Here is a 24054-nt window from a genome sequence, read left to right on the forward strand (position 1 = left end):
AGTTAGAAGCTCAGCCAAGGCGGGGGGAGCCCTGAACCTCAACACTCCACCCCAACTCCCCCTGCCAGCAGCAAGGGAAGCAAGTCCGAGCAAGGAGCCGCCCGGGGAAAGCACCCTGCGGAGGATGGATGCCTGGGTGGTACAATCACCTCGGTGGCATTTGGGGATGGAACATGCATCCTGCGTGCCTTGAGAAACAAAATTAATTTCTCAGCGGTTGGGAAAGGGTTTTGCAAACTAAAACGCTGCAGGAGAAAACAGGCAAATGTAAAGGTCAGGAAAGAGAGCATTTGCTGAATGCGGGTCGCACTTCCAAACCCAGCTAAAGGCAACGCGCAGTAACACCCCCACCCCCGCCGCCGGAGGTGGCATATTTTGGGGGCTTCTTGGAGAGAGGTGCACTTGGAGTGACAGGGAAGCCAAGGGGAACGGGCCAAAGTCTCCTAGACAATGTCTACAGAAGCCAGGGCCGCCTGCACTACCCGCACTGCCCGCCCCTACAAACTCGCTCCTCTCTTCCGGCCTCGAGCTCCGACGCGCGAAATCTGCAAATTTTCCCTTTATCTGCTTGCACACGCTTGTTCTGTTCACCTTCGTCCTGGCTGGAATCAGGGTAATCGTTCCGGTGATTATATAACTTGCCGAGTTCAAGAAAGATAATCCAAAGATAGGAATGATGAAAAATTTCTGAGCGGATTAAAAAAAATTTCCCCCAAATGTAAAAGTTTCAGAAGGCACACACACACACACACACACACACACACAAATATACAAATACGCATAATCCCACCACTCAGAATGATAACTGTTAACCTCTTGATTTATCTGGGAGACGACTTTTTAAATTAGTGACCAAATAAACCTTTCCCTTCCCCCGACTCCAAGCAAATTTGATTCCAAAATAAGTCAACCTACTTCTCTTTCATACTCTGTCTCCACCTCTACCCCAGATTTATCTTAGGGGGTAAATTACAGGACCCCCGAATTCCCCCGGTGGGCTTTCACATGGCCAAGTCTGCAAACGCCTGGCCTAACGAACAGAATCTGGCGGAGGCTGCAATCCTAAGAGCGCACAGCTGCATCCTCCCCTTCATCTCCAACTCCCGCGTGCAACTTTGCAGCTCCCGCTCCCGCCAGGGGGCCTATTTGCTCGGCCCGTTTGGCGGAGGGATCCCGCGCGCGATCGCAATTTTGCTCAACCGTCTCCCTCTAATTCCCGCGCTCTGGCCCCGCCCCCTCCCCTCGCTCTGGTCCCGCCCCCTCCCGCGCGCCCTACGGCCCATAAAGAAGTCCCGGCCGGGCCGCTGCACTCCCCCGCGCGCATCCGTGCGCCGACCGAGACTGGCTAAGGAGTCGGCGGCCATTTTGTTCTTCTCGTGGTTCCAGTGGGGAGAGAAGGAGGAAGCAGGGAGCGGGGCGGTTGGGGGGGACCCGCCGCGGCTGCTGCCACCGCCGCCACCACCGCCTCTGTGCTCGTGGCGTGGGAAAGGAGGTGTGAGTCCCGGGCGCAAGCCGGCGGCGGCGCCGCTGCGGGAGGGTCGGCGGTGGGAAGGCGATGGCGGATATAGATAAACTCAACATCGACAGCATCATCCAACGGCTGCTGGAAGGTGAAGGGGTCGGCGGACGGGCTGAGGGGAGGTGGGCGGCCCCGGGGGCTCGCGGGGGAGGAGGGAGTTGGGAGGCCGGTTGGGCTTGCAGCGCGGAGGGGAGTGAGCCCCGGGAGTTGGTTCGTGGGGCCAAGGGCTGCAGCTGGAGGGAGGCCGGCTGGGGTCCCGCACTTGGCCCAACCCGCGGACCCTACCGGCTCCGCTCATTCATTGCTCGGAGGTGCAGCTTTCCTCCCGGAGATTTGAAAACTCCGCTCCCCACCCCCACGTTTCCGGTCCGTACCCCCTTGCGCCCCGCCAGCGGGATCAGCCTTTGGAGGAGAGAGGGCTGGGGGCCCCGGTTCGCCCTACAGGGCGGCGTGTTCCTTACTTTCTGGTACTCGTCTTCTCGGAAAGCAATTTGATGGGGCTGTGGATTCCACCGGCTTTGGGGGGCTTTCCTGTCTTATTTTTTGTGTGTGGGGCTGGGGTCGGACTGCCCATTTCTTGTTACTTGGTGACGAACATTCATACCTTCTGAGGATGTCGGAACCCATTCCCTCCTGCCTTCCCAAATACTCTTAAGTTATCCTTATCTTGAAGAGGTCTCCGCGCTCTTTTCTGAACGTGCCACTGAACATGAAACCAGCGATGGTGACAGTTTCGTTATCTTTCCAGTGTGCCAGGTTCTGTATTAAGCGCTTTGCGTTCATCTCATAATTACATTCATAGCAATACACAGCGTTTCTAAAGCGCTTACTATGTGTCAGACATTATTAGAGCAGTTTACACACATTTCATTATTTCTCCCAGCAATCTTAAGAGGTGGGTGCTATTTTTTTTTTTAAACCTGTTTTTCAGAAGAAACTAAGACCCGGAGAGGTTAAGTCACTTGACCAAGGTCGCACATTAGTGACAGGTTTCAAAGCCATCGGGAGCTAGAACTTCCTACATTCAACCCACCTTATGTTTGAAGGAAGGAGGTTAAGCAGAGGTTAAAAGAAAGCTTTAATTTTGGCTGACCTAAGACTCCGGAGGTGCCTGACAATTGATTCATATTGATGTGGGAGACAGATGAAGTTTGGATTTTAGAGAAGGTCGTTGAAGTGAGCTTTCCCCCACCCGAATTCCCAAGCCTGTCAACTAATGCTAATGTCTTTTTCTGAGACTTCGGAAGAATTCAAATCTCTTGATTTGGGCGCTAGTTAATGAGGATTTGGCTGAGTTTTAGCTGCTTTTTGCCTTTACACTGTCCTCCTAAAATACTGTATTGTAAGTGCTTGAGAGATGGAGTCCAGAGCAAGAACAGTTGGGGCAGCTCTGGTACTAGAATTTGCAGATCTTTTAAATTAAGTCATTAAAATGAAATTTCTGAAAATATCGTAATCCATCCTGGGTTTTTTTCACTTTTATATTTTCTTAAAATAAATGTGTCTGTAAAGTGCCCTGAAATGCTCTTGAGATGTCAGTGGTATTTGTGGGTGAGACCCTTGTCACTCATTCAGTACTTGGCATTTATTGTAAGAACTATGTTTTTCATCTGTTTTCATGCTAGTTAATACAGTCCTTTGATTTCTCTGAGGCCACAGTCAACCAGAAACCAGTTAAAACAGTTTTTTCTGTTTAAATACTTTCATTTTAGATCTTTAACTTTTGGATATCTGTGCAGGGTTATGTTTGGGTAGATAGGATGGGCTGTATTTCACTGAGGAAACAAAAAATTGGAATCTATGTTGATTAGAATCATCAGAACTTTAAAACCATTTAAGTCTTGTTAACTTAAGACCTATGTTGCTTATAACTCTATTCACATAACAGATTTGTTCATTTTAGTCTTGTTTTTAAAATCATGCTAAAAAATTTATGATAAACTTGGATCATCTAAAATGAGATCAATCATTTCTTAATAGTTCCTCTTTACATGCTATGGTGCACTTGAAAACCAGATTTTTTTTAATAGATCATTTTTCATTGAAATTAATAAAGCATTGCATTTTAATGTCTCTGAATGGGCACCGTATACTTCAGATTTGCTTTTTTCTTATCAGTGTTAATTTAGCAGAGAAATAGTTGAAGATGATCCATTGAGGATACAGATATACGTACACGCACACACACCCATGTTAGAAGATGTTGATAATAAATTTTGTGATTTTTTTTTTCTAATGTCCCCGAAACCTTTTTCCGTAAGATTTTTAATTAAGATGTAAGTATATCTGAAAACGGCATGAGTTTTGTGATCTTTTTTATATGTTCAGAATTGTCTTTTAAGACTGTGCAAGCTGAGTTGAGAGGTGGCTCAGTAATAGTACTAAAAAGGCAACTCAAAGTGAGGTCGTCTTTAAGAAAACCAGCATGTTGATTTGGACTACAGCTTTGCAATTCTTTTCTAGTCTAAACTTGAAGTAGTTTTTCCTTAAGTGAGGCAACACTTAGGTGACCCACCTTGGAAGCTTTGTCCAAGCTCTGCCTTGCTGATAATAAAACTTGAGACTAAAATTTGAAACTCCTTAGCTTAACTTATGTTTAGTTGTTTAAATAAGTGTACAGTAAAACTTGGGAGATTTAGAGAGAAAATAAGCCAGCTGTTGGTTTGGTCTGGTATTCCTACCATGTTGGAGAAAAGTGAGAGGGCAGAGTTTTTCTTTGTAAGTGACTTGGTTTGGGGAGCAGAGATGGCTAGTACTTTTCTTACATAGCAAGCCATGTAACTTATTTCTCATCCTGATTTGCAAAATGCATCTTTGCTCCGAAGATGACCATTGTCAAACTGCAAGACCTTGTCCGGCTGTGCATAATTGTCCTACTTACTTTAGTGATTTAAATACGACTTCTGCCCTGGCCCTCAGAAAGCATCTATTACTTTAATCCTCTGATGTGTAGGAGTTCATCTGAAAGTAGGGAGTGCTCAGATACTCTGAAACTATAAAATTAAGTCACCCATGTATTTAGCTTTTTGATGTAATATGAAACATGTTTATATTCTTTTTTTTTAAGATTTTATTTATTTATTCGACAGAGATAGAGACAGCCAGTGAGAGAGGGAACACAAGTAGGGGGAGTGGGAGAGGAAGAAGCAGGCTCATAGCGGAGGAGCCTGATGTGGGGCTCGATCCCATAACGCCGGGATCACGCCCTGAGCCGAAGGCAGACACTTAACCGCTGTGCCACCCAGGCGCCCCGAAACATGTTTATATTCTAATGTTAAAAAGGCAGCAGTGCTTGGTCTTCAAGATCATACAAAGGACAAAAAAAAGTTCTTAAAATTCTGATCAAAGAAAACAAAAGTAATCTTTTCTAATGAAACCTCTGCAATTATTATTTTTAATAGGTCAGATAATTTTAACAATTAAGAGGCTTTTCTTGGAAGCAGTTTTCATAGGGCACTTTGTTGATAAAGACGGTAATATCAAAGCTTGTGTTGCTAATTCCCTAATTTACATTTACAAGAAGTCTGTGTTTTGAGGCCCCCTGCCCTTCCCTCCCCTTGCAGCATGTTAGTAGTAGGCCTCATCCTCTCCCATGAGGTAGGAGAGGAAGGATCTCTTGGAGACCTGATCTGCAGCTTGCAGCAGTCCTAAACCACAACATGGAGAGGATTACTCTCCCTATGCCTGAAGTGTCCGCATGTTTGTCAGTAGTAGGGGGCATCAGTGAAATCTAACAGGATGGTGTGTGTCATGATGTGCTTGAGGGAATGTCAGCCACAAGAGCAGAGGCCAGGGTTTCCTTCTCCCCAGCTGGTGAAATGGAGGCGGTGCTGGGCCACCCATTAGTAATTCGTTGTCAAAGGTAGAGGTTGGTTGGTGAGATTGTTTTATGTCTTTGATACTGTAGTCCTGTAATCTTTGATCTGTTCTGCAAATTATGTGCCTGTGCCAGTCAGTTTACTTGAGGTAGGTGAGGATTACTGATCCTGAAGCAGGGCAGTGATTGATAATGATTTTGTACCAGCTTGACCGTTTCACTTCATTTACAATCAGGGCAATTAGAAGACCTTAAAGATTGAAATATGAAGGGGACAATATTCTGATGTGAATTGCTTTAAAACTGGGTCTTATTCAAGACGAATGAGGAAAGATTTCATATTTTTGGAGTTTATGGAATTCTGGGACAAATTATTAAGGTTTAGCATCAGACCCCTGTATCCAAGCATGTAAGAACAGATACTTACTTACAGGTCTTGATTTTTTTACCTGAAACCTCCAGTGTCTCCACTATTCTAGGGTTTGCTGGCACCCAGAGTGGGTGTCACTGATACTAAGCCTTACGAAAATTACTCATAAATTGTAGGGTCAGACCTCAAGTCTAATTAGTGGTATTTTATCAAAATGGGTTGTTAGACTGAAAAGGTAAACATTTTTCAGTAAACCGGTTTCACAGTAGTAGTAGAAAACTCAAGATACTTTGAGACCAGTAGTGTTTTCCAGCTATATCCTGAGTATTTGTCTTGAGAAAATTGATATCACCTCTAAATGTCCAAAGTATATACTGTGGTAGCATTGTGTGTCACCTGTACCTCAATAAAAAAAATTAATGCACAAAGTATAACAGCAGCAGTTAGGAAAGTCAAGAATGAGGGTGTGTGTGGTGCAGAAACAATTCAGGGAGTCCGAAAGTGGGAAGTCTTCCTGCTGGTGACTGCAATGAAACCAAATGATTCTTGATAACATTTTCGTGGTTTATGTTTTTTGCAGGAAAGAAATCAGTTGTTGGTGGGAAAGTTTTAATGTTGCAGATGTTCACGGTTGTTTGTCTTGGTTTGAGGTCTTCCTTTCCTAAATCTGTCATATTGTGTGAGGTTACTGATTCTGTCACCGAAATGAATATGATGTGCAGTAGTCTTAAGATTACCACCTACTTTAATAAGATTATCTTAAAACAGCAAAATCTGCCTCAGCTTATTTTTATGCTGGTTGTGCCATTCTTAGATTCTAAATCTTCATTATAATTCATCTGGAGCTTTTCTTTTTGTGCATGCTGTTCCTTTTAATAAGACTTACTCTTAACAAGGGACGTTTAATTAAAGAGCAAGAAGAATACTTTTTTATTATTCATAAATAATCCTAAAGTAGTCGTAAATTTCCTTGCATAGTTTTCATCTCTCCTTTGCTTGTAGCCAGGCTGTCAGAAAAGTTAGTGTTGCTTGTGAGAAAAAGCTGGCATTGCAGATAATCTCCGATAACATTCTTTTATTATTTCAAGTTTTTGTCAGTTTGTTTTTGATAAGATTGCATGGAAGTTTTTATCATACGCACGTGTTAGTGATTTGCCAGATAAATAGATAAGTTTCTTCAAACAGCTTTTGCTGTTGACAGCCATAATGCATTTTTCTGACTCTAGCCAGATGAAGAAAGGTTTTTACTCAAAAGTCATAGGTTTAAGGTCTAAATTGGTATATTAATGTATTGATCACTAACCTACACGTTTACAATGCCTACTGATTTCCATGCAATGCCTAGCATCTGGATTTATGAGAAACAGTCCCATCTGGAAAATGTAATTCTTATTTGTTGGAATATTTTGGATTCCTTTGGCAATTGTTGAAATAACTTGATATTTACTATTTGAACTACTTAGGAAGGTAACATGGGACACTCTTGAATTTCCTACCAAGGGTCTCCTTTTTGTGCATGTTTCTCCCATTGCACACAGACCACAGGGAGGCTTTAAACCTCAAGGTAAGTATTGGCTGATGTTTATTAAGTAGAGCTGCACTGTTTGTAATTAGAGATGTTTCTGTTTAAAATAGAGATGTTTTTATTTAAAAAGCCTTTTTTTAAATGGTATTGAAGATACTATCCTTAAGGTGAACTTTTAGTTTTATCTTTATGAAGGGATAGTTCTAGTCATAGCATTTATAACAAGCTGCAGTTACCTAGTCTTATTTTCTGTGTCCTCCACAAGAGAAAGGACGAGGTTCTTGTCCATCCTATTTACCAGAGTATCCCCAGCATCCATCAGAGGGTCTGGCACATAGTAGATACTCTGCAACTATTCTGTTGAATGTTTGAAGCGTGGTTAATAAATATTGATAGTCTTAACAAACAGTTTGCCTAATTTAGTTCTGATTTAATGCTTCTCATTTGTAAGAATGCTTTATGATTTTATATCCTGTCTCAGAATTTTCTTAGGAAGCAATGACCATATATTAGGGTTTGGGTAGTTTGTCCTATAAAAACTCCTTGGTTTGGAAGTTAAAGAACAAATCCTTAGTGGGGAGGGTAGTAGTGTGGTGGCAGCACCACTAGACCTAGAGTTCATAGGGGCCTGGTGTCCTTATAAGCTCTGTGACCTTGGACCAAGTCACTGAAGCTCTCCCAGACTGTAACAGAAGTAACAGAGTTAACTTCATAGGATTGTTGTGAGGATTAAGTGGCAACGTAAAGCCCTCTAGGGCATTGCCCAGCACATGATGAGTGCTCGGTAAATGTTAGCTGCAACTAGTAAGTAATTGTTATTTGGTGGATCTTGAAAATAGTGAAGGAGATTTATGCACTATTGGCCGATATTGCCATTTTTAAGAAATACCTGGTGTTTATTTGGACTGCTAAAACCCATTTTGAAATCTTTATCATCTAATTGTTAGACAAATCATCTTCAACATGAAATTTAAGAGTAATTCTAAATTTTTGAAACTAGAAAAAGATTCTATTAAAGGCTGATAGGAAAATGACACTATTGCTTTTTAAATTTTAAAACACAGACACAGGTTTTTTGCTAATCAAAAGTATGTAGTCTGGAATGCATGTTTACTTCTAATATCCCATGTCATCAGTACTTAGAGATTTATCCAGATTTCGTTCACACAACAGATTTTGAGCGCCTGCCACATCTGGCCGTGGGCATGTACACTGCAGAGCCAATCGTGTGGTCTTGGGGTTTACAGTCTACCAGAGGGTCCAGATGAATAGGTGGAAGCAAAATGGCATTTACGGTACAAAGTGTGATGTGTGCTGAGTGGTATCCAAGTGTTGTGAGAGCGTTTCAGAAAGTGTAAACTAGGCTTCGGAGAGGAGAGGAGGTGGATATGAGAGGCTCTCCGGGGCAAGGTAATATATAAGCAGTCTTGAAGGATGAGCAGTTATTTGCCAATTGGTAGATGATGGTTTTGGCAGAGTTTCTATTTTCATAATTTTATTGCTTGAGCTAATTGTAGGGAATTTAAGAAGCTTTGGGACCATGTTGTTTTTAATGAGCACTGTTCTTCAGATATAAAATCTTGATTTGTTCTGGAAAAACTGCATTTAATCCTTATTGCACATTAAGAATAAATTTTAAATTGTTAGCAATATTGCTTTTTACTTATCTGTACCCTCCACTCAGAGGACAAACAGGAAAACAGAATAAGAAAACTATCATAAACTATGTCTAAAGGTGGTAGTGGGAAGCCTCCATAACCAGTAAAATTTATATTAGCAACATTGGCTTAATCTGGTGGCATTGACTTAATGATAGCATTCATATTAAAAGTACAGCCTTCTTCCATATAGGTGTAGATTAATTATTGCACACTCTCTTGAAAGACTTAAAGTAGACCATTCATTCACAAGTGTGGGGCTCTGCTGAAAAAGATTGAGGTTGAAAACCAGAAGCTTCTAGGAGTCCCCTCCTAGCCAACAATAAAAGTTTCCTGCTGGGCAGTGTGCCCAAGCTTCTGGCTGACTTGTGGTATAATTGCTAATGATTGGGGTTTTCTGGCCAGTGAAGCAGGAATCCCACCGTCTTTCCATCAGGAGTGTTGCTTGAGTTCTTTACTGTGTGTGTCAGGAGAGAAAACTACTGTGGCTCTGGAAAAACCATTTTTTATTGCTCAGTTGCTATAGTATTATAAATATGTCTGTTTCATATCTTCCCTTGAAAATTATCATTACTGCGCTTTCCTCTTCGTTGCTTCTCGTTTCATAGTATTTTTATCAGAAGGAGACTGGCAGTAGTTTACTTCAGTTACATATTTTGGGGTGCAAACTAGTGATTTGCTCAAGGCTGTAGAACCAATACAGAAACTTGGGGCTGGCTCCCAGTGACTGCTCTCTCAGCATTTTCTTTTCATTGTGTGCTTCAAGAGTTTGGCCCTTCCCTCTTGTCATCTTTTCTTGTGTACTGTCTTTCATTGAAAAAGTAAAACCCCTTGACACAGTTTTGGGTTTCTGCTCAAAACTTTTTTCTTCAGAGAACTCAGGGTTTCAGTGGCTATTCAGGCTGAAGAATGGCTTTGCCTAGGACAGTATTTCTCAAACTTGGACCCAGCCATTTTTGATGGAAAAAAATTCTCAACAGACATCAGGTTTTTTACCTGTAGTTTTTATCACTTTGTGACATTAGGTATTTACAGAACAAAGCTAGATACAAACCAGTTAAACTTACTGCTTTTATTCACTTATTAGGCTGAACTGCTTTTATTCACTTATTAGGCTGAATGATTTTGTAAGTTGAATATAAAGTCTCCAAAACTGATAAAATTTAAATTAGCAACAATAATCTGATGGATTTTGTGGTTTTGCTAAAACTAAATCACTTTATATTGGGTTTAATGGTGGAAGGATGTAACCTAGCATTCGATATTTAATCTTTTCCTGTGATTTTGGTTCAGTTCTAATTCATAGAAAGCCTGCTTTCATAAATTTTTTGTACGAAACAAGTATTAAGACTGATTGCAAGTTGAGAATAATCAGTCCCTGTATTTAACTGTACCCTACCAGCAAGCAGGCCACTTTATAACTGTAAGGTTAAGGTAAAATTAGCAATTCAGTGCTATTTAATCTGTATTTAGTGACGGTCTAATTTGCTATAACCGGAATCAAAACAGAAAATTTCATTTCCTGCCTACCTGCTGATAAATCAACTGTTAAAGGGCTGGAGTGCTTTACTTTGATAGTGAGTAGAACTCGAGGGTGCTCGGATGTGGCACCACGCAGTGTCGTACCAATAGTTCTTTCTCCCTTTTCTTGTTTTGTATCTGTTCATATTACTAGGAAACCTTCCTTACGGCACTCACTGACATCCTTTGCCCTGTAAGGGCATAATTGTATTCACAGATGCAGTCCCAGAGATTGCACAGCAAAATATGTACAATAAGCCTAAAGTCTGTTTCAATGAAACGCAGACTGACACTTAAATTTTTTCAGAGAACTCTTAAGGAAATACCAATCATCCTCTGAAAAACACTGATGGGAGGAGGGTTCTGAGCATTTCCAGTCTCACCTTTTTTTAATTTTTTACTTATTTCTGAAAAATATTTAGAGAGAGGGGTGCCTGGGTGGCTCAGTCATTAAGCTTCTGCCTTCAGCTCATGGCGTGTTTCCAGGGTCCTGGCATCAAGCCCCACATCAGGCTCCTCCGCTGGGAGCCTGCTTCTTCCTCTCCCACTCCCCCTGCTTGTGTTCCCTCTCTCGCTGGCTGTCTCTCTCTCAGTCAAATAAATAAATAAAATCTTCACACACACACACACACAAATTTAGAGAGAGCATGTGCATGCAAAGGGGTGTGGGGGGGGCAGAGGGAGAGGAAGAGAATCTCAAGCAGACTCTCCGACACAGGACTCGATCTCATGACCCCGAGATAACAACCTGAGTCAAAATGAAGAGTTGGACGCTTAACCAATTGAGCCACCCAGGTGCCCCTCCAGTCTCACATTTTAAAACAAGATCCTTAGAACCAACTCAGTAACATGACTGTCTCTGAAATCTTCTGCTATACAAATACTAATTCATGTATAAGGCTGGAGAAGAGAAGACAAGACTGGAGGCAGAAAGAGATGGCCTGGTGGGCAGGCTGTAGGTGAACAAGGCCATTTTGTGGCTTGGATGCAAAACTGAGGCCTTGGGCTATGCCACAGCAAGTCTGATTTCAGCAAGTAGCAAAAGGAATACTTTTCTAACAATATTCATACAAAGAGTGTGGCCCCTTGTTCAGGATACTGTAACAAAGCCTTCGTATAGAAGATGCAACTAAATACTGAATGAAATCCTCAGATTTTACAGTTATAATTATGCATTAAAACCATGTTCTTTAGAAGTGTTATGAAAATAAAGTCAGCCAGAAAGCCAGTTAAACTGTTTTCGCCTCCTCCTTATTAAAACTTCTGCGTTTTCAAATATTTTTAATTTGTATGTTAAATTGTATTTTGATTTCATTTGACTAACTGGAGTTTTTCTCCCCTATAGTGAGAGGGTCCAAGCCTGGTAAGAATGTCCAGCTACAGGAGAATGAAATCCGAGGACTGTGCTTAAAGTCCCGAGAGATTTTTCTCAGTCAGCCTATCCTACTAGAACTTGAAGCACCACTCAAAATATGTGGTAGGTTTGGGCACATGAACAGTTGCCTTTAATTATGCTATTGATTAAGTGACTCGAGGATATATAGATGCCCTTGTATTAGCCAGCAGAATCGTTTGCTATTTATGAATAACCTGGAACTACTTAAAATTAAATAATTTTAGCTTTAGAATTAATACCTTTAATGGACTCAGTTTACTTAGGTGTGCTTCAGATTTTCTAAAAATTATTTCACTAAAGGAATATAAACATTGGAGCAGAAAGGAAAGAAATGATACCAAATGGAGATCTAAGAAAAGGTCTGAACTATATGAATATATAGGAATTACATTTAAGCTTAAAGCAAGACTGGTTATGCTTAAAAATAGACTTTTCTTGATGCCATTTTGTAATCTCTTTCTACATGAAAGATGCAGATAATCTGTATCAAAACTGAAGTTTATCTGAGTAATGCTAAATATTCTATCATATATATTTGACTACATTGGTAAAGCTTATATGTATGTTTTTAAAGTAAAATGCTCTTTGGCATTAACTAGCAGGGAGAAATTGAGAGCTGAATGAATTGGTGGGGGTGGCGTGTGTGTACCTTCATTTGCGCAGGTCTGGGGCTCTCTAGCAGCCCAGCAGTTCTGCGGACACAGTAACCCGCAGGCCGAGCTGCCGGAGATCTGATAGTGGTCTGCCGACCTGAAAGGAAAGCCATGTTACTTAACAAGAAGGCCTGCCTGGTCGTTAATAATCCTTTCCACAAAATTAATTCTTAATTAGTTGAGTTTCGTGTGAGATTCTGGACATAAACATATGCTTAAACTAAAATATGATACAAGATTGGAAATTAGTGTTAGCTGTCAAATTTAACTCTAATTTTTAGAGGTCAATCCTATTATGCAATGCATGTTTAAAGAATGTCTCTCCAAAACTTTGTTAGTGGATTGAACAATAAGTATGAGGGCACTGTATAACAAAATTCTTACTTCTAGGTGATATCCATGGGCAATACTATGATTTGCTTCGACTTTTCGAGTATGGTGGTTTCCCGCCAGAAAGCAACTACCTGTTTCTTGGGGACTATGTGGACAGGGGGAAGCAGTCATTGGAGACTATCTGCCTCTTACTGGCTTACAAAATCAAATATCCCGAGAATTTTTTTCTTCTCAGAGGAAACCATGAATGTGCCAGCATCAATAGAATTTATGGATTTTATGATGAATGTAAGTACTTTGTACATCTGAGGAAGACTTACTTAAACTGAGATACTTGGTCATAAACTGCATGTATTTCTGTTAGGATTTGTGAGCATTTAAATGAAATGTTCTAATCTCTCATTTTCTATTTCATGAGCTTGTTCTTTCTTAGTTTTTTCTTAAGGTAAAAAAGTAACACTGCCACTGCAGTATAATAATGCCTTTGATTCTATTATGTTGTGACTATTAGATTAAGAAGTAATGGTTGCAGTGGTGGCTTCTTTAAGATCATTGTTGAACTTAATTCTTAGTACAACTCTGAAAACCTGTCCAAATAGATAGTTTTGTTTTTAACAACTTTATTGAGATACAATTTATTTCCATAAAATCTGTCTGTTGTTAAGTATACAGTTCAGTGATTTTTAGTAAATTTATGGGATTGTGTAACTATTACCACCGCCCCAGGCAAAGCACTAATCTGCTTTCTTTCTGTGTAGATTTGCCTTTTCTAGTTATTTCACATCAGTGGTATCTTGAAATGTGCAAATAATTGCTTTTTGAATTTTGTGATGTTGTATTTTTTTTTTTCTTCTGGCACATATGCAGCCAGGACAAACAGCCATTATCCTAAAATGTGCTGGAAGGAGAAAGGGAAGTTAAAAACAAACAAAAAAAAAATTATTTGAATAACATTTTATACATATTATGACCCATTTTGGATTGTTCAGTTGAAGGTACACTTTGAGTTGGTTATTGACAAAAAAGATTCTTAAAGCCTTAAAAATTGCCAGTTTGGTGGAATTTTTGTTGTAGCGTTGTTTAATAAGTATAAAATGTTAAGGCGGGGGTTGAGTCCTTACCCCCATCCTCCTTTTGTGCTTATCATTTCTGCTAGGAGAGGCTTCAGGCAGGGAGGAGAGAAGTAGTTAAGGTATTTGAGTTACTACATTTGCCAGTGATAATAACAAGACCAGTAAAGAATTGTCCCTGTGGCCCTCCCCTAGACTATAGTCCTAACCTGTAATGTGGTGTTTTTCCATGTCAGTTCCACATAGATATGTTCAGCTAGCTCATTTGTTAAAAGTGCATTGCTAGAAAGATGGTATTTCTAGACTTAGCTTTCCTACTCTCATCCTTTCCCATAATTGTATGTTTGCCTGGTCTGAGGCCCTGCAACCCAGCTGGTAAGATGAGGTGGGGAGGGATCACCAAAGAAAAATCTTATGGGTTCTGAACTAAGTAGGGCAACTGAGTCTGTGGCCAGAAAGGTGGTGGTGGTGGTGGTGGTTTTTAAGTTATCTCTACACACAACATGGGGCTTGAACGCACCACTCCAAGATCAAGAGTCAGATGTTCTATCAACTGAGCCAGCCAGATGCCCCAAGAAAGATACTTGATTTTGACAGTGGGTCTATTAGAGAAGTACTAGTTAAAGCAGTTATTACTCCTAAGGTAGTGAGATGAGAGGCAGCAAATTTTATAAATTGTGTTTCAGATATTTGTTACAGGTGCTACTTTTTAGAACAGGTTAAGGAAAGATTCCTTTTATACACTGTTCAGCAAGTACTTTGATGTTTTCATGGATGAAGTTCAAATCCAGATAATCTCTTTGTTGTGATACATATCCAAGTGTGAGGATATTGCGACATCGTTTTCAGTTTCTGTTTAATGCAGAAGACTTTAAACATTATTTTAGATGGTCAGCATTGGTTGATTGTTGTTTGGTCATCAAGATTTATTAACCTTGTGCTCAAGCTCCCCTCACACCCCCCATCAGGCAGGTATAACTTGCCATCCAATCTACTTGTGGGCAGAAAAGTGTCCTTGACATAGGTGGCTTTCGATTGATGGTTTGCAGACTTTTAAAAAACTGTTGACAATTTTATTAAAATTTTAAAGTTGTAATGAAAAGTTTTATTGAAATGTAGATTTTCATGGAACAATTTAAAACCACTGCTTTAAGTGATAGGCTTATTTCACAAGTATAACAAGCACTCTTGTGTACTACCATTTCCCCCTCTGACCCCCACCCCAACTTTTTTATAAAGAGTGTAGTCCTGGAAAAGCTGGCATATCTGTTGTCAGATAAAATGTGAATGTGTGGTTATCCTTTTCTGATACCAGAGCTGTCTGATCTGTAGTAATAGGAAGCTGCATTAGGGGTTCTGGCTCATATTCCGTGGATTTGGAAGCTTGAAGAGACCTTGGCAGTTATCCAGGCTAAACCTTTCTGGAGACAGATGTTCTGAAGTGGCCTTAGGGAGGAAATGTAGAGAGAACAGAAAGCAGGGTCCTCGGACTTAGTTAAGATGCTCAGAGGCAGCAGGAGGAAGAATCTTAATTTTTGTTGAAGGAGCCAGCAAAGATAGCAAAGGAATCTGCAAGACAAGCTGGAGTGTATTGCATGAATAAAGAATCGGGGAGCAAAGCAGACTTCAATAAGAAAGAGGATTCGTCGGCACTGGCAAATGCAGCATGTGGGCAAAGGAGAAATCCAAGCGAACCATTGGATGCTCTTTCAGAGATAGGCTTCAGTGGAAAATAGGAGACAGAACCAAATCACTTTTATGAATAGAGGTTAGGACCAGCCCAGCCTTGTTCTTCTGTTATTTTATCATTATTAGAAGTTAGAGGTGGTGATTGGGACAGGTTCCCTTTCAGCCTTTTGTAGAGTGGAATTCTGTTTGGCTTCCAGAACTCTTCAGTGAAGGAAGATAAGGGATAGGGAATTAGTGACCTCCAAAGAAATGCAGAACAGGGTGAACCATGGTGAGAATTATACCCAGTCATAGAAAAACATAAACTCTTAGGAGGAAAGGCGACAGTTGTGTGTGGGGGGAGAAGTCAAGTATTTGTTGAATTTCCATTACATTCCAAGCCCTGTGCTAAATTCCATACCTGACTTGATTTGCAGTAGAGTGGAAGGTGTGGTTCAGGAACCTGCTGCTTGGGCCAGTCTAACTTTCCAAAAAGGTTCAGCTTTAAACCTGTAAATGTCCCTAGAATAAGAAAGGAGAGGAGAAGAAAGACAAGCCTGGCTTTAGGAATGAAGATTGTGCTTTGATCTTTGGGTTTTCTGGTATAGAGGTACAGGAGACAAGGTATCCCACAATTGGGCCATTCTCAACCCAGTTCAGACAGATTTGTGCTTCCAGAATTTGTGAGTAGGTTTTTAACTCAGAACATAATTTGCTTGCAGGAGCAGTGCCTTAAAGTCATGCTTATGTCCAAATCACACTTGACTCCAGAATGCAGGGGATACAGGGGCTGGTGAGGGGAATATAACCACCCTGTAACTTCATTTCTGTGGGGAACGTTCTGAGCATTTGTGGCAATGTCAGGAACAGTTATCCTGGAGTGCCTGCAGTAAGCAATCTATATTCCCCTGTACTTGTTTGTGCCTGCTACTAGAGTATGTAGGGCTGGGAGTTATCTGGTACCAGTAAGCTCTTGGTGATAGTAGGAGATGGGATGGGTGTTAACTCTCAGAAGCATCCTCAGAAGGAAGATGGTAATGGCACATGTGTAAGCAGTTCATAATTGCCTGTGGGTTGAGATTGGACAAAACAGACTAGATTCCAAACAATTATTGGGGATTAATGAAAATCCTTAATCATTACATCTGGGATTCTGATTTCAAACTTTCATGGGATTTTAAAGTATCTCTAGTTCCGCTAAACCTATCCTCCAGGGAATTTTTAATAAAAGCATAGTTCTTGTTTACTTAAAAAGTAATTACCACCTTACTTTGGGAGAAATTGTCCTGAGAGAATGAACCTACAGAACATTAGTCTCTTTTTAACCTAGATCCTAAAATTTTCACAGGCAAAAGAAGATATAACATTAAACTATGGAAAACTTTCACAGACTGCTTTAACTGTTTACCGATAGCAGCCATCGTGGATGAGAAGATATTCTGCTGTCATGGAGGTATGTGGGCTAATTTTAGTTGCAAATAGATTTTGTTCCCTTCTGAAGGGGGTACACTTTGATATTTGAGTTGTCGTTGGGATGACTTCTCTGTCAGGTGACTCTGTTTATTGATGTGTTACACCATGGGTCCACTCTGGCACATCCAGGATCATTTGGATAGAAATCTAAAGTAAGAAATTGATTTGTTACAGGGAATTCTAGGCTCTGTAACAGTTTGACTTGAAAATAGAGCAGAAAGTGTTTTTAGATATAAAATGAAGAGTGATTAATATGCTGTATCATAGGTCCTCCAGAATACTGAAAATGTGAGTAGACTTTCCTTGGTCTGTTTTTGATCCTCTCCTTTTAGAAATTTTTCTGACTTGGATTTTAAAAGCAATTTTATTTTTCTCCGTGGTTGTGCTTTGTATAACATAATTAAAATAGTAATTGCAAAAAGGATTTCTTTTCACCCGTGGTCAGAAATTAAACAACTGTCAAAGAGCCAACACAATGTATTTTAATAAAGCCATTATCCCTGCCCTCCTGTACTTAAACTGGTTTTGGTAGAGCTGGGCGTGTGATTTTTAAAGTTTTTTTTTATTTTATTTTTTTAAGTAAACTCTACCCCTAGCATGGGGCTTGAACTCACAATCCCGAGATCAGGAGTTGGATGCTCCACCCACCAGCCAGGTGCCCCTGGGCATGTGATTTTAAACTCAGATGAAAGTCAACTACATCTGAGCTGGTCTGATAGATTAGATAGTCCTTGGACAGCACAGATTTCCTGGAAGGCTACATCATACTTGAGTGTCTGCATCCTCCACACCCAGGCATTACAAATGGTCAGTAATAAAATCTAGAATGTGCATGGTTCATTATTATCAAAGGAGTTGAGTGGTTGTCTATAAATCACTGGATTTTAGTTTTATAGGGCTCTGTATGTTGAGGTAACTGATTCCATATACCATTTAGACATACTGTGTCTCGCAGATAAGTGCATATAATAAATTCTAGTGTTTTTTCAGTTGAGTTGTTTTTTTCTTTTTTGACCAAAGCTAAATAAAAAACATAGCCATAAAAATAAATCATAGCCATTGCTTTAATTTAAGCCTTCCATGTTAGAGTCATTGAGTCTCTCTGTAAGCACATGGAACTGTTAAAGAGAAGTTCTATTTTCTTCAAATTTTTTTTCATTTACTAGGTTTATCACCAGATCTTCAATCTATGGAGCAGATTCGGCGAATTATGCGACCAACTGATGTACCAGATCAAGGTCTTCTTTGTGATCTTTTGTGGTCTGACCCCGATAAAGATGTCTTAGGCTGGGGTGAAAATGACAGAGGAGTGTCCTTCACATTTGGTGCAGAAGTGGTTGCAAAATTTCTCCATAAGCATGATTTGGATCTTATATGTAGAGCCCACCAGGTATTGATTTTGAATTTTACATGTACACTTACGAGCATGTGTGTGAGCACAGATTCTCCTTGTTGATTTTAGTGGGTAGGTATTGCTTATTCATACAAAATGTCTCTGCAAATGACCTGTAGGATATCAGGCTCAATGGGAAACTGAAAAGTGGTTTTACTCATCTGCAATTTACAACTACTTATACTAAAAACATTTTCTCTCCAAGGTGGTTGAAGATGGATATGAATTTTTTGCAAAGAGGCAGTTGGTCACTCTGTTTTCTGCACCCAATTATTGTGGAGAGTTTGACAATGCAGGTGCCATGATGAGTGTGGACGAAACTCTAATGTGTTCTTTTCAGGTAGAGGATGTTTTCAACATTGTTTCCTACTGTTATGTCTGAATTTTACCGATTTTTTAAAAAATTGCTATTTTTTGCCTGCTGTTCATTTATGTTGAGTAGACTAAATTTTTATTTTCCCATACAAGTATTTGTCCTAATTCAGTATCGGTGGACCCCTTTGAAGGGGAAAAAATTGTCAGAGAACCTTTCCTGCCTTGTTGAATTTAGCTGTTTTTACATTATAAATGAGGTAAAAAACCAATTTATTGGCTCCTTATGCTTATTCCTTTACTGTAAATCTAAAACTTATGTCAGTGTAATGTTCAGCTAAAATTAAATCCCTGCTTGTATGTGAGAGTAGAACTAACTGCCATGTGCCAGATGTGCTCTGTGATTACTCCCTTCTCCCACCACTTTTCTCTAATTTCCACAAGACTGATTCACCATGACATCATTTGGCCTTTGCTTGGCAAAAAAGTATCATTTACATGTAAAGTCTGAGTCTTTTTCTTGTTCTCTTATTACGATTAAACTTGTACAGTTTCAAGCTAGCCCAGTCACAGTCATAAATAAAGCCACTTAAGTCAAGTGGCAGTCATCAGTTAAATGTTGTTTTAGCAACTGTCTGGGGGAACTTGCAGCTCCCAGTGATGACGAGAGGGCCCCCTGTGGGTTTGAGAAACACTGCTCTAGAGAACTCTCCACTCCACCCCACCCCCCTGTCAGGGGATAGCCTGGAGATACTACAAGATCTGACTTGAGAATATTGTCATTTTATCCAGAGGCAAAATAATTTGTCCCTGTATTTCATCTGTTCATCATAGCATTTATTACCAAAATGCTCACATGTTAACATATTAACATGGTTTATGTTAATGTGTTAGTGGGACTTTCAGAGTTGTTGGGTCAGTTTTAAATGGTCAGAAACCTTTCTGAACAAAAGATTTGAGTGAGATTTAAGAAATCTTAAGATTTGGAATTGAAAATATTTCCTAAAATGCGCTGCCTTTGAATCTTTGCAGATTTTAAAGCCTGCAGAGAAAAAGAAGCCGAATGCCACGAGACCTGTAACACCTCCAAGGGGTATGATCACAAAGCAAGCAAAGAAATAGATGTCATTTTGACACTGCCTAGTTGGGACTTGTAACATAGAGTATATAACCTTCATTTTTAAAACTGTAATGTGTATTGGTCAGCTTGCTCAAATAGTGTGTTTGTGGGGCCCCCCTTCCATTTTTTGAGTTAATGAATGGCATTTGCTGGTTATAACAGCAAATGAAAGATTCTCCTCTCCCAAGAAAAAATGTTTTGTTTTTTTAATTCTGTACTCCTTTTGCAAACAACTTTAATGATGGTGTTAAAGCTGTATACCCCAGAACAGTTTATCCTGTCTGGGTAAGTGTACAATTGATCTTTTTAAAATTCATTTCAACCATGAATAATGTAAATGCTCGTTTTCTTTAGGATATAAAGAGAGCCCTAGGGTGCTCAATCTGTACATGTTATTGTCATAAAATGCATACTGTTGATAACAGACCACTGTGAACATATTTTTTTTTTAATTTTGTTTCAAAGGGATTGCTTTTTTCTCTCATTGTCTTGTCATGTACAAACTAGTTTTTATAGCTATCAACATTAGGATTAACTCAACCTTGCCAGCATCACTGGTATGGTGTATATTTAATTAAAGCACACTTTCCCCTACCGTATACTCAAGATGACGATTAAAGCCATTATTTTAAATGTTTGTGACTCTTTCCTAAAGCCAAAGTTTCTGTTGAAATATGTATTGACACACCCCTAAGCACAAGGTGGCATGGTTGTGTACGCGTGCCACCTTCGTGGGGATTCAAAAACAGGTTTTTGGTTTTGAATAGCAATTAGTAACATAGTGCTGTTTAAGCTATTAATGATTAAAGTTAATAACATTTTGTATAATTTCCATATAGTCTATTCATTAAGTAATCTTTTTACAGTTACATCAGGCCTGAACTCGTCCATTCAGAAAGCTTCAAATTATAGAAACAATACTGTTCTATACGAGTGACCGATTATGCTTTCTTTGGCCTACATTCTTTATTCTGCGGTGAAGTTGAGGCTTATAAGTCAAAACAAAGGAACTAACTTAATATCCACCAGTTTATACAGAACTCACAGTATCTATGACTTTTTTTAAACTAAGATCTGTTAAAAAGAAATCTGTTTCAACAGATGACCGTGTACAATACCATGTGGTGAAAATGAATTCAGACTTATTAAACGACGAACTTGTTAAATCCTCTCAGTGTCTATTTATCAGCACAATACACACAGGAGAACTGTTGATGGCATATTGAATAGATTTTAATGAATAAATTGCTCTGGAAACCACACAGTTTCAATTTGGATTTGTTTTCCTTCAAATAGTCTGTTTTCCAAAGATAGATTATAATATGGATGCTCATGTTTGTGGAGTTCTAACCCGGATGTAACTACGTTTCTGAAGTAGGGTGATGCGATTGAGCTCTCCTCCCCTGCTGTTTGGGAGGTGTGGGGCTTGATGAGCTGCGATGTCACCTGCGGCCATAGTTGTTTCTTGGTCTGGGTTCAGTTGAACAACTGCTTTCTTTTTTTGGACTCAACTACCAGTGTTTGCATTCATAGTTCTTTGCTTGCTTCTCACTTCCCTGATTCGTGTGGAACGCAGTGTTGTGTCATATTACATGTGTCACAAGTGTGTCAAGTAGATATCCATTTCTGAAAGTACATTAAAAGTGAGTGGAGAGCATGTCTTTTGCAAAGCACTTTCTTCTCTCAAAAATTGGCTTCCCTCAGGGAGTTGGAGGAGAGCCTCCTAGTAAGCGACTGTTTGAGCCAGTGATGGCCTGTGGAGGGAAAAGCACAGGGCTGCTGGGGTCCATTGTCCTGTCCGCAGTAACAGTCTCTGGTCCTAAGGCATTGGCCACGTCGTCCCCCCTTCACATGCTCCCCTGTCAGGGAGGGAGGTTGGACCTCCTGACCTCTTGTGCCTTCTTATTCCAAATTCTTTGACAAATCCAAACTTGTATTATTTTACTTTCTTGTCATATTCTCCCAGACCTCTTCAACTATAGGAAGAAAGATGAGCAGTAATTGATTATGTCAAAGGCAAACTTCATGTGTCATTAATCTGTGCCCTGGACATTATCAATTGTGTCACTTTTAGGATTTCAAAATTCTGTAGTTATAAAATTGGGCTACTCTCCTCAGGTGATACAGCAGGGAGTATGGTAGCTTGATTAAAATTCTTTCAGAACACATAGCACCAGGTAAGTAGGGAACAAAATCAGTCTTTGTTTTAGGACATGAGATCTTAGGAGAGGCTCATAATTTGAAACTAGTATGTGACAATAGAACTTGAGGCCTTGCCTTAAAAATCCCAGTCTGCACCAACCTTACTTTCTCATTTGTTATTTCTCTAAATGCGCATCTGAATCACATCTGCCTTTGTAAACCATTGGTTACATTCCCGTCCAGGTCCTGGCTTGTTTCCTACCTGTGTGATTTGAGTGAGCGACTTAAATGCTGAGCCATAGTGTCTCTTATAAAACAGGGACCATACCTGCTTCATTGTCATTGTGAATCTTGAATGAAATGATGTGATATGCTTAGAGTAATGCTTGACTCATAATAGTATTATTCACTATTTTTTGCTTTATAATTAAACTCAGTTGTTTGATGTGGTTGAAAACTCAGCTGGCCGGGTTCTAAATAGCACCTGCCTATTCTATATAGCCCTATAATGACCTGGTACTAAGCCATGGACAACCAAGCAGTTGTGAGCTCTGACTGCACATAAAATACCTATATTTTCAGCAAATACAAAAGAAACAACCAGGAAACGTGAAGTTGTTGCAATTATTAGTGTAATATTTTAAATTCTGGTTTTCTTAGGTGTGATTTTTTTGAAGTATTCTTGCTCTGCAAGATGAAAGATGACTGCAACAGTACACCATTCAGAAAGGTGATGGCTATCCTTATGTAGCTAAATAGTCTGTATAATATCGTCGAAACCCATCTTTTGAAATCACTGGTTTGTACCTGCTTGACTAGGCCTGCCCATGTCTAGCTGCAGTGAACACAGCTGCTGACATGGCATACTTTTCAAGTCACGGATACGTAAATGGAATATGGGACATGGGAACTAGGAACAAACGATTGAGTGTTGAGTCATGAAGAAGGCACAGAATTCAGAGTGAGGGAAGGAAGAGAAATCACCTGAGTTCTCTTTGGGACCATGATGGGAGGTTGAAAGGAAACTGCTGGGAAGTGAAGATAAAATAATAGCTGGCAAACGGAGGCAGAGTGGGCAAGAGCTCTTTCAAAAAAGTAGGTTAAAAGGTTTGAAGTTCTACATGCCCATTTCCCCACCTCCTACGAAAAGATAGACCCAAAGTTCATTCAGCTTTGCAAACCAGCCAGCTGGAATCTGCACGAATCATGATTCGCTTCTTGCAGCTCTATAAATCAGATGTACACCTCAGCCTAGAGCAGAAGAATAGGACACCCCAGGTTTTCCTTTCCTCATATGTAAGATAACCAGAATGCTGAGGGGTTGTGAAGATTGAAAACCCACAAAAAGTGCCTAGTACTTTGCTTACACATAATGAGCATTCAGTAAGCAGCTATAAGACACCAAAGAATGTTTCTAAGATTTACATGAACGGCAAAAAAAAAAAAAACTTGGGAAAACTTGTCCAGGCATAGGCAAAAATCAATTTTCATTCATCCATGCTGGATTGTGTATGTGAGCTTCAGATGAAGAGTAAAAATCAAGACCTGCTATCAATGCTTTCAACCTCATCCCAAGACCAATGGAATGAATACTCAAGAGTTCCTGGCATCCCCGAATTAGTGCATGAATAACCATTGTGATCACGGAGAAGACTGCTGTCTATCTGATCAGCACAATAGCTTCAGTAGCTCGAACAGGCATGGCATTTGGATTTATTGCATATATCAGTAATTTCAAATACAGGTAAGCATTTTAGTTGTGCAGATTATGTCATTTTTTGTCATTTATGTTATAGGATGAAAGCACTTGAGTTAATTTTGAATACTCCTGTAATAAAACTAAGAAGGAGTAAATAGGAAAATAGATGTTACCTAACTAAGTTTAGGAAGATCTTCATATTTAAGCTAACAAAATTTTTTCAGAATTTTTAAATGAGGCATGCAAGCAATTGGAAATTGATCAGTATGGCAAAAATCCTAAGTGCTTCTGAAGGTACTCAGAAAGCATCTTGCCGTGCACGAAGCTTGAGATGGAGGGATTGTGTACAATTAAATCATTGTCATCAACCAGATTTTTTAAGTCC

The 24054-nt window shown here is 39.9% G+C and overlaps 1 protein-coding gene across 1 annotated transcript; it reads left to right on the forward strand.

Annotated features, from left to right (window-relative positions):
- Positions 1–1362: 1362 nt before the first annotated feature.
- Positions 1363–21088, forward strand: PPP1CC (protein phosphatase 1 catalytic subunit gamma). Its single transcript, XM_026514878.4, has 8 exons — positions 1363–1610; positions 11756–11887; positions 12850–13080; positions 16879–16983; positions 18170–18393; positions 18602–18736; positions 19741–19801; positions 20695–21088. Exons 1-8 carry the CDS (start codon positions 1556–1558, stop codon positions 20763–20765), a joined length of 1014 nt encoding a protein of 337 aa, XP_026370663.1. The 5' UTR covers positions 1363–1555; the 3' UTR covers positions 20766–21088.
- The last annotated feature ends 2966 nt before the right edge of the window (positions 21089–24054 follow it).

This window comes from Ursus arctos, unplaced genomic scaffold (genome assembly GCF_023065955.2).
Source record: "Ursus arctos isolate Adak ecotype North America unplaced genomic scaffold, UrsArc2.0 scaffold_34, whole genome shotgun sequence".
NCBI lineage: Eukaryota > Metazoa > Chordata > Mammalia > Carnivora > Ursidae > Ursus > Ursus arctos.

Excerpts from the sequence above, each read along its gene's own strand:
- PPP1CC (XM_026514878.4), top strand. The coding sequence starts at position 1,556 with ATGGCGGATATAGATAAACTCAACATCGACAGCATCATCCAACGGCTG. Across the intron at positions 16,984-18,169 it reads GATATTCTGCTGTCATGGAG|GTTTATCACCAGATCTTCAA; the intron begins GTATGTGGGCTA and ends TTCATTTACTAG. Across the intron at positions 19,802-20,694 it reads ACCTGTAACACCTCCAAGGG|TTACATCAGGCCTGAACTCG; the intron begins GTATGATCACAA and ends ATCTTTTTACAG.